This window comes from Carex rostrata, chromosome 15, assembly GCF_964058835.1.
Source record: "Carex rostrata chromosome 15, lpCarRost1.2, whole genome shotgun sequence".
In the NCBI taxonomy this organism is placed as follows: domain Eukaryota; kingdom Viridiplantae; phylum Streptophyta; class Magnoliopsida; order Poales; family Cyperaceae; genus Carex; species Carex rostrata.
In genome coordinates this window covers 4,177,523-4,188,918 of record NC_135932.1, presented here as the reverse complement: position 1 = coordinate 4,188,918, position 11,396 = coordinate 4,177,523, and the positions used below count along the sequence as shown (strand labels likewise).

General features: G+C 32.5%; 1 protein-coding gene across 1 annotated transcript; it reads right to left on the bottom strand.

The window, feature by feature from the left end:
* Positions 1 to 2,445: 2,445 nt before the first annotated feature.
* LOC144566232 (eukaryotic translation initiation factor SUI1 family protein) lies at positions 2,446 to 7,837 on the bottom strand. Its single transcript, XM_078316197.1, has 9 exons — positions 7,607 to 7,837; positions 6,551 to 6,662; positions 6,096 to 6,286; positions 5,912 to 6,006; positions 5,109 to 5,474; positions 4,080 to 4,188; positions 3,702 to 3,991; positions 2,860 to 3,230; positions 2,446 to 2,774 (listed from the first exon to the last, which is right to left on the bottom strand). Exons 1-9 carry the CDS (start codon positions 7,739 to 7,741, stop codon positions 2,653 to 2,655), a joined length of 1,791 nt encoding a protein of 596 aa, XP_078172323.1. The 5' UTR covers positions 7,742 to 7,837; the 3' UTR covers positions 2,446 to 2,652.
* Positions 7,838 to 11,396: the final 3,559 nt, after the last annotated feature.

Here is an 11,396-nt window from a genome sequence, read left to right as displayed (position 1 = left end):
AAAATTTACAAATCAGTTCAACAAATTTTATATAATTGCCGAACTAAACAATAAAGTTGGTACTAAATTTTGTCAACTAGTATTTACTCTGCTTTTGACATTTGGAGTTCTGAACCGGCCAGTTTGAATGCACCTATTAAAGCCGGGTAGCAGTCACAACTGGTTAGTTTGCTTGGTATACAGAGCAAGTAATCATTTTTGTTTAATTAGTACAACGTAATGATTCTCGTTACTACTAGATTCAAAATAGATTAAGAGATATAGTTTCTTGCATCCAAGGGAAGAGAGGAGAGGACAGACTTAAACCGGAGGCAAGAGAAGGGCATTATTGTCTTTTTATTTATTTTTTATTATTAATCAGTGATTTAATTGAGTAATGGGTATATTTATAATATAGATCTATTTAGATGGGGAAATAACTAATTTTGAATTTTTGATGGGGAAATATCTAATTGAAGAAGTTATGATGGGTATATATCTAAATTTCTCTTTATTTTATATTTAAAATGAAGTAAGAGATGAGTTAATTTGAAATGAGTTATTTTATTTTTTTTAAGTAGATTAACTTATTTTATATTTATTTTATTTGTAGGACTTATTATTATAAATATGAGTTCATTTTTTAACATGTTACTTCTTTATATGAATTAATTTAATTCATAATTTAAACTACTAAATAAGGGGTAAAATGTAAAAAGTAAAATAGAGCAAGTAATTTAATCTTTATTAACTTTACCTTATAACCAAACATGACCGTATATATTAAACAAAACTAGAGATAATATCAGATTAAACAAAATCCTGCTGATTTGGAGGCAGTCCCACGTGCATCAATAAATGTGGCCACAGTAAGTATGAAGTACAAATTTTTATTTTGAGTGGGCGTTGACTGCTGACTGCTGACTATCGGTTGATAATATGAATTCATTTCAAGTAACTCAAATTTTGAGTTAGATCTGAACCGTCGTATCAAGCGAGCATATTAAAAACATCTCGTGCATCCATCTCAACCGGATTGATTCGGATTCTGATTGAATGGTCCCGATCTAAACTCAAAATTTGAGTTACTTCAGATGATTGGGACTCCAGAAGTCCAGATAATATTGTCTCGGTTCATTCATCACCAGGCACGCATCTCATTCTCATCATTTAACTTTATTTAACTTTATTTAATTTTATACTAGTTTACAGCCGTGAGAGAATAGGTGTGAGTTAGTTGAGAAGTAAATGCCTTGAGTACAGTGTAGTAAATGTGGGATGGAAGTGGTGGTGTCAATGGATGTAATTTGGTAGGATGCAGGTGTAGTTTTCACATGATTTAAAATCGCCTTCAAAATCGCCTTAGAGAGAGATCATTTTTTTTTCCACCACATAATTCTACAGAATAAGATTGATATTTCTGCATGACGTGACTCATTTATAGATAAGTCGGAGACAGCCAACGAACAATCTGTCTTGATATACTGACTGATGTTGTTGGTGTGTTTTATACTCACTTCATCAAGAGAATTTATTGAGTGTAATTTTACAAATTTATTGAGTTGACTTGATGGATTCAAATTATTAAAAATAATTTATTTTAAGAGTGATACATGTACATGTAAGAAAAAATAAAATTTATTTAATAAAGTAACTTATTAAAAAAAATATTTTTTTTACTGCTTGATTTTATATTAAATAAAATCAAAACTTTTAAAATTTGCACGCAAATACATTACTCATGAAATTAATTGATTTCAACGGATTAATCGTTTGAAACAAATTTAATAAATTTTTAGAGTTGTGTTCACCAAACTCTCCTGTAGTGAACACAACACGTGCTAACTTTGCTCTTAAGAGGCTTATATGTGCTCCTCTTTTTGAGGAAAAGTCAGATATAGCTTATATATATGATTTTATATATTGAAAGTTCCCATCGTGCGGTGTATTATATGCACTAGTAGTCCTACAGTGTGCCAGTGATTATCAGGATTTCTTATTTTAGATAAGTTCCATATGAAATCATCATGATTTTCCACTTTCCAGTGCCTAGCAACTCCACTGTTAGCTCTAAAACCAAAATGGCCAGAACAAGCGTATAAAGTATTGTAATATGAAGAGAAAGATGTCGGAGAGTGTTTAGAGATGAGATCAAATCAATGCGATACAACACGATATTATGCAAGATTTCACGGATTGATTTGCTCAAGCCCAAGGTCATCAGCAATAATATGGATTATGACTAAGTGAAACATCCAGATTTGTTCTCTCTTTTTAAAAATTATTGTTTTACCTGCTCATTTATCTCTCTTTCCTTTTTTTTGTAAAACGACATTTAATGTGTCCATTATCGTGGAATTTGAAGTCGTTCTTTCAATAATATATTATCACTGTTGTTATACTAAATCTGCGAGCGTATCATGAAAAAGAAAAAGAAATAAATAATAACTAAGCACAGCAAGAATGAAACAATACTCAACTAACTTTCATGTCAATTCACTATCAAGTTCTAATAAATACTCCATGTACCCATATAGCAACCTCAAAATCTTCAAGTACCAGAACCATACACTCAGAAATCAGCATGCTTCCCCCAAATCATTTCTGCATTTTTGCATTTTCACCCTTCCTACCAAAATGTCCTAAAACACATATTAAGAAGTAAACACTATTTTACCTCTTGGTTTTGTCAAGCACCTCAATGTATCTCTTTGGGACGCCATAGTGTTCTACTAGGTGCCTCGCCAGGTTATCAATTACACCACCTTGAACTAGCACCTCATGCCCTTTCTTTCCTGATTCAAATATTTCAAATTTCAGACCCTAGCAACTCAAAACATAAAATTTACAATTAAAAAAATACCAAAGTACCCTCAATACCTGGAAGCTCGGCAACAGTGGTGCTACATGCAAACTTCTTCTGCAGCTCAGACGCTAGCAAATCTGGATACAATAAGAACGTCTCCAGACCCGAAACCCGTGTCATCTTTTTATTGCCCTGCCTCCTCTCTGTCAATATCTGAATCGGTTTTATAGCCCCCTTCCTCAGCACCGAGTCAGATCCCCTTGACACATGGTGGTGGATCTGCATGCGGCCGAGAAATGTCGATCCCATATCTCTTTTGTGGATCTCTGTTGGGTATGCCCCACCCTTTTTTATTCCGCCTTTGTATAAGGCATCACACAGTATTGCATCTAAAACTACTTTTGATTTATCCGTTGGTTTGACCAAATTCTCCTTTTCAACATAGCTGAAGGAAATAAATAGCTAAAATAATTAATAACAATGTCAAAGCGGGGACAAACAGGAGCTGTTGTTGTATAATTTTTGTTATACTACTAAAGAAAATCACAACATCACCAAAGAGGTAACACAAGGGGAAAAAGGATATGCACAAAAACCCCTCAACTTTGTCATATTTTCTATTTTCTATTTTTGTATGCTTGTCTATTAGCGAAAGGATATGTTTTACTGATACTTCCACTGGATGAAACTTCATCCATTTAAGTCAAAAAGTACTTGCTAAGCCATTGTATGACCATTATTACATGGACTATCGGAACTATTGTATGACAATTGTCAAAGGAATTCGAGTGCATTTTTCTAAATTTGGTGGGGCCATAACAACACGTCAGCAATTGAAGGCATTGAAGTGCAATCAAGCCATAAAAAAGTAGAAAGATGTAGCATAAAAATTAAGAATATAAATATTCTGACAAACCTGAAAGCCACATCAGAAGCCTCTGATGCAGTGTAATATCTGCTGGTGTCAGCACCAACTGAAACAAAAACTGGATTAACATGCGTGGTGGGTTTGTAAACCTCTATCATTTCGAGTTGTGACTTTCCGGAATGGCTAGCATCACTATTGGGACTAGGGTTAGTATTGTCTTTTTGATCGACGGGTTCTTTTGGCTTCTTTTCAGGTCTGAAGGACATATAATCAGCATGGTCACGATGAATTCGCAGTAGCATAATCTCTTTCCTATGCTTATCCTCCTTTGTTGATATCTAAATAAGATCGTAATTTACAGCAAGTCAGATTAAACCTGCGAGTACAATATAACAATAAAAAGCAGCTTTTTGGAATGGAATTTACCAGGCCGGCTGAAGATTTGGATTGCAACCACTTTGATAATTTTTTATGTGACGACTTTTTGATGTCCAAAGTAATGCCAGATGGTCTGCAGGGAAGTATGTGGTGTGACCTGTCAATTTAAAAACATCACATCATTAATGCAATTGATGTTAAGTACAAGAGGATGACTTGGCAAGAGAGTCTTACTTTCAAGAACAACAAAAGGAATTAAAACAGTAATAGGATTGCATATCTTTCTCTCTACTTGTATAAAATAAATTGTCGATGAATAGGAACAGAATGAGGAAGTTAACAAGCTTGGAATTGAGTTGGGTAACAAAACTCTCTAGAATATGTCTTCGGATGTATAAAAGATACGAGTTCAGGATGACTCTATGACTTACTGGAATTGCATTTATATGTAACAGTTGTACCCTAGTAAAAGATATCTGTTGCATCAATGGTTTGATTTATACAACTCCCGAACAACCATTTTAATTTGTCTATGTTGAGATGATATGCAAGCATACTACTAAGGAACAAACAAGAGAGCAACCGGCTTAAGTCTTAAAATTAAAATTATTCTTTCAGAAAAAATCCCTAACATGTCATCATGTTGCAAGCAACCAACAACATTTGTTTCACATTTGCATCTAACATTAAGCATTGTTGAGGTTTTTGCCACTGCCGTCAAAATTTGGCAACTTTATCATAACTCCATCAAGCTTTTTGCTAAACTAAGACAAAACTGAATTAAAACACAATAAGTGTAAAAAATAGAATTTAGATTCTGTATACATGAACTAGTAATGACTGAGTTAATATAAAGAGTTAAAATGGAAACTTAGTCATTTATTGCTTAAATTTAACTTTGGTTTTATCATTGATGATCCATAATATGGTTATGCAGATACAGAAAAGGTTTAAGGTTTTTTTTATCATGAATATCAGGTCTTCTTTGCAAAAAAAAAAACGGACAAAATAAAAAAGGACAGACAAAAGAAAGTAAATAAAATATGACAATATCCTAAAAGAAAGGTAAGTTAGTACCATAGAGTGCTACCAGGCATAGGCAAATCACTATCTTTAACACTTGTATGCAGTGCTTGCAATAAGCACCTATCCAACATGGCGTCTATTTCCTCTACTGTCATGACATGCTCCTCTTTCTCTTCTTTGTTCTTATCATCTTCAGTAGTACTTTCTGATACCTTCAGCATGCTGCTGACATCAGCACTCAATTCCTCAGCTGCCTCAGCCATCTGATCACCATCCAACGGCAGCTCTTCGTTTCTTTCATCATTTTCTTCCACAATTTCACTCGAGTCATCAGGATGTCGAGAAAGAGTGGGGTCACCAAAAACAACATCTTCTAAAAATCCTGCGTTTGGAACATAACGGGCTTCCACAGAACCCCTGAAAAAGACAGTATATGACAACAAATTATTGATTAAGAAAACAATTTGGTAATTCTAAATATACTTAAGTTAGAGTTTATTTTGCAGTTTCAGTAACTGAAGGCATATATCGGACTATTTTTTTGCAAATGGCACCCAATTTTCATATTAGTACAAGTGAACGTATGGGAATGTCAAGTGTTGACAATTTTAGCTCTTACACGTAATGGCTCTTCCTTTCAAGCCCAGATTGATCTGAGACAATGCAAAGCAACTCAAAATTCAGCCTCACCTTTATCATTAACACTTCATGAGGCCATGTGATTTTAATATGACGACATTTAAACTTGCTTATGGCAATGGCATGCTAGTTGAAAAGACAAAAAGAATACTCGGTGTGAATTCAAAAAGAAAAACCTATAGCGTGTTTAAAAGTTATATATTAAATATACTTGCCATAGACAATCAAGGTAATAGTGCAAGACTCGCAAAGCTTTGCCGCGTAGACCAGCTTTCATGGCTTGTGCGCTACTCATATATGTGGCCCCCACCTAACGAAGGAACAACAAATGAAATGCTGCAAACTTATACAAGGTATGGTAAGTATTTAAATGAGAGAATATATTTTGAAAAGACTCACTGCAATTGGTGCAGGGTTACCGGGCACTCTTACTGAATAAGGTTCACCTTCTGTGAAATTAGGCAACCCCTCTTGAGGTATACTAATTCCGGGAAACATTAAATCCGCACCTCCTAGTATATATTGGGACACCTCACCTGCTTTAAGAAGGAAAGAGGGAAGTAGCTCTGGTACCATCCACAATGCATAAACTGCCATAATACATGACATAATTAATGACAGCTATTTACACAGTGCCCCAATAAAAAAGATAAAAGTATAGTCACAATATGCCTGAAGTAAGCCGTATAAGAAAAAAATTTAAGATAAATAACAAAATCCTAGGGACGCATCAAGTGAGCCTTTAGGCAAACTGCTTAGGAGGTATGTACAGTACCTTTTATGTTAAAAAAATAAAAAAGAGGCACTATTGTATTCCTTGTTACATAGGTTCTTTTTAATAACTAAAATTTAACCTGTAGGATAAATTTCAGATCCACGGCCGTCAATGTCGAAAAGCATGGGAAAACCTCCCTCGATGCCATACACATGCACTCGGTTCGGGTATTTTGATACCGTTATTTCAGCCTATAACAATGAAACAGTAATTGCTTGTCATACAGTCTGGCTAAGAGTTGCGAAAAGAAAAAAATATATATATTTACAAGTTTACATGTAAAATGCAGTTCAGCAGCTATGCGGTTTAGGTTTATGCTTTTGATAAGGTATCATGGTTCAGTAACAGAAGTTCTCACAGTTATTTATACAGAATGAAATGAAATCCAATTGATGATCTTATCAGTATTTGGCTAAGAGTTGCAAAAATAAAAAAAAAATCTTTACAAGTTTACATGTAAAATGCAGTTCGGAAGTTATGCGGTTTTGGTTTATGCTCTGGGGCGGATCCAGAGTAGAACAGGGCGGGCCGCCCCCCCTTGATTTCAAGTTTTAGTGGTGATCTATCGGTACCAATCAACTTTACCCCTCCCTGGAAAATTTTTTGCCCCCTCTGGATATTTGATTTGTAATTCGGGTTAAATTTAGTGTTAAAATCAAAATAAATTTCTTGAATTATGATTAGTAATTAGAATTATAAGTTAAAGCATCAAAAATTATAAGTCGGAGCATTGGAAACTATAAGTCAAAGCATTGTTTTTTTATATAGTACCCAATTAGTTATTTAAACCCAACAAGCTATTTAAACCCGATTCGATATTTTTTTGCCCCTCCTGACGAAAATTCTGGGTCCGCCCCAGTTTATGCTTTTGATAAGGTATCATGGTTCAGTAGCAGAAGTTCTTACAGTTATTTATACAGAATGAAATGAAATCCAATTGACGATCTTATCAGTATTTGTGCTGATACCATTACATACACAACTGGTTCAGGTACTCAATTACCAGTGAAAACAGTTGGAACGTCGAATTGAGCAGTAATATTAGGTTTTAACAAAATTTAAAGGCACGTGTGTAATTTCAAATTGATTGAGGCAAATCTAAAAGTTTGTATAGTATATGCCGAATAAACGAAACCTTGGGAGGTATTATAGCATCGATATCAGCATCTGAAGCTTGTGGAAACCTCTCCTTGGCGGTTCTTCTCAATTTCTTCTTATCTGCGCCTGATAACCTCTGTAGAGCCTTGGCGTCTACTGGTTTTTTAAACATGGCGACGAAGAGAGGTAGACTGAGCGAGCGAGCGAGAGGGGGGGGCTAGAGGTCGGTCGGCGTAATAGAAATACTAGAATAGCGGTGCGGTAACGGAATTTTATACGTCAATAATACAGTATTGAATTGGCAAAAAAAAAAAAAAATTAGAGTATTGATGGGATTTTGCAGAGTAGAACAAGATGTTCTTAAGTTCACCAAAGATCATGTGCACTCAATTTTAAAATGTATTAAATTAATTGTGAGAAAATTTTAAACTTTTAATTAATGTAGTAAAAAAATTAAACGATCAAAACTAAAAAATTATAAATTAATTTTAATATATTTACTTTTTGAATTTTTTTTATTACCTAATTTATATAAAATTAATACGAAAGTTTAAAATTTTTGTATGCAAACAGGTAGATGAGTTTCAACTGTTCAAGTTTGTTATTTAATGTTAATTTAATAAATTTTAGAATTAAGTTTATAATGAAGCTGACGAACTTAAGAACACACTAGTTGTCCTCTATATTTATAAATTACAAATTACGGCCCACAAATTTATTTATCAATTAATAATAATCAATAAAATTATGGGGAGTGCTATACTGAGAGCAACGATTCTAATTTTAAGAGCTGAAAGAATTTTTTTTGTTTCTAAATACCCAATTTACCCTTACTTATTAAATAGATTGATTGATTACCGGATCCACTTCCTCTCTCTCACTTAATTAATTATAGAACTAATTAAAGGAAAGTCTTCTCCATTAGAAAAATAAAAATCCTTCCTTCCATAAATTATATATCCCCAAAAATATGATTGCCTAGAAAAAGGTAGTGTCCACGAAAGGACAAATTCACTACTGACTTTACTCTCCAACTATTCACCAGATGCCAAGATAGTTCTTATTCTTGCGGCCTTTGCAATATGATACGGAGATTTTATGGTAGTTGTGAATCAATATACAAATAAAAGGGACAAATTTATCAACTCGTTGATGCTTCTGAAGCAAATCACCTGGTACCCTCGAGAGTGAGAATACTCTAAAATCTCATATACCAGTTATCGAAGACATCATAAACACTTTTCTTGGCGTTGTGTACTACATCATGGAACTTAGGGGTTTTCGAATAGAACAACATTCTCTCCGAAATCAGAATTAATGAGGTTATATATTGGATGATTAGAATTGTAATCCACTGTTAGGTGAGTTTTCAAAAAGTTTTAAATTTTAGTACATTTTTAAATTCATCTGGTAGTACATTTTTAGTAACTATTGGATTTTTAGTTCATTTATCTGTGATCGATATATATTTCATAAATAGTTACAACCAATGCCTTCCTAAAAGCTAAATAAAAGAAAACAAATATGCATACTTGTACTATCTCTGTTTAAATTGAGATGCTAAGTTTACAACACCCTCTTTTACTTTCCCTAAACACAGCAGTATACTTTAAGCCTCAATGAAAAGTCAGAACTAGCTATTTCTACTTAGAAAATCAGATATTACTACGAGCAATTGAATACTGGCATTACTATCTACTGTAAGCGTGAAGGTGTGTGTGCTCGAAAATTTACGCAATGCCAATTCACACAGTGATTTTTTGTTAACTTATTTCTAGCAATTTGCTTAACCAACTTCCTCTTTTCATTTTCTATACAAAGATAAATTAGCCAAGTACACATAGATATAATTTGTACCTTGTCAGCATGAGGATTTCCAGAAATTGAAGGGCAATCATATTTTGTCCTATAATAAATTATTTGATATTGGAGACTGATATTAATAAAAAGAGAAGTTGAAAGGACCTTTTATACGTAGAGAAAAATATTATTAATCAACCAACTTAGTTGATATTTAGAGATAATTTATGTATATTGTACTCTACATTTTAACGCTAAACTGTCAAGCTATTATTTTTTCTACCAATTTAGAAATAGCTAAAATCATTCAATAATTAGAAACATAACTATATATCTATGAGACATAATATTTTTTTGAAATATAGAATTCACGGAAGAAAGGATTTTTTTTTTCTAATGGAAGGAAACTTTCCTTAAATTAGTTCTATCATTAATTGGGTGAGAGAGAGGAAGTAGATCCTTTAATTAAGCAATCCATTTAAAGAACAAGGGTAAAATGGGTATTTAGAAACAAAAAATTCTCTTAGCTCTCAAAATTAGAATTGTTGCACTCAGTATAGCACTCCCCTAAAATTATTAGCAGTTGAAAAAAGTTGGGAAAAATTACATGTATATCACTAAAAAAAAATCTCAATATTACGTATCTCCTCTAAAATTTATAATTATTTATCCATCTAAATTTCAAAATCTCACAAATTTACTCAATTATTAACATTTCTATTAAAACTTATTTTAAATTTATAAAGTTCCTCTTTACCCTATATTAAAAATAAAAATATGTAGCATATGTAAGAAAAAATATTTCGTCTCTCACTGATTGATTTCTTAGGACAATAGTTCATTTAGTTACTTCTAAGTTCTAACGCATATACAGTGGCATCTAGGCTTAGTTACAAGTAAGAAAATGAATAATTTGCTCTCAAAACCGGTCAATTAGTAAACAAAATATTTCTTTTAAATATTTGTAAATTTAAAATGAGTTTTGAATTATGTTATAAATTGAACGTAAATTGATTAGAAGACATACCAAATGTGAATTATATTATGAATAATATTGATACAAAAAATAACAGTACTACCTAACACCACAATAAAAGGATCAATCGTGCTAAAATTAATAAATTGTCTGCTAAAGTTAAATTGAAACTAAAAACCAGAAACCTTCTCAATATCATTTTGAAAAAGGAAAAAAAATCCCTTCGAGATGATAGCGCGTTAATTTTGTTCTTTTTCACGGGCTTTTGAATTATTATATGTTTTTCGAAAGAGCATCTAGAAAAATATCTAACGCAAAAAAGAAGAACGAAAGAGCATCTGGTAATTATGGAAATCATATAATTAATAACCAATTACAATATTAATTACATTATGAAAAAAGATACAGCATCTGAAAAGATACTTAAAATATGTTAAAATAGTTCATATATTTAATTTTTTTTTTAAAGATATCGTGTTAATAGAAAAAAATTAGTAGCGTTAATCTTATGTGGTGGAGGTGTAGAGGTCGTTCTGTTAAAAATGTCTCAAAAATGTTGTTGTGGTATCAATATTTAATAATAATCAATTTTCCAATGGTTTAGGGGGTGTACTTTGTATTTGCAGTACTCGTCATCTATCTCCTATTATATTAATCACTTGACTTGAAAACAACAGCAACACAATATAAAATTCAACTAACAGCTAAATTGTGTTGACAAAGGGTTGCTTACCACGTAACGTCTCGCCAATCTAATTATCTAATTATTAATACCACATATGTTGTTAATAATTTAAGCAACTTCGTATAGTTGTTAAGAGCAGATTGCGTATTTATTGTTTGATTATATAACCAGCAAAAATCTTTCTTCACGTCTCTTTCTCAAAGGAATCTACGGATCTAACACGTAGTTCGAAGAATCATTTTTGATTGGTTGGTTCACCAGGAAAGAAGACATATCAGTGCATGTAAATGTTTGGTAAATATTCAAAGGTGCACAATACATATCAATTTTAGTTGCGCGAAATATTTTTATTTCTTTATTGAATCG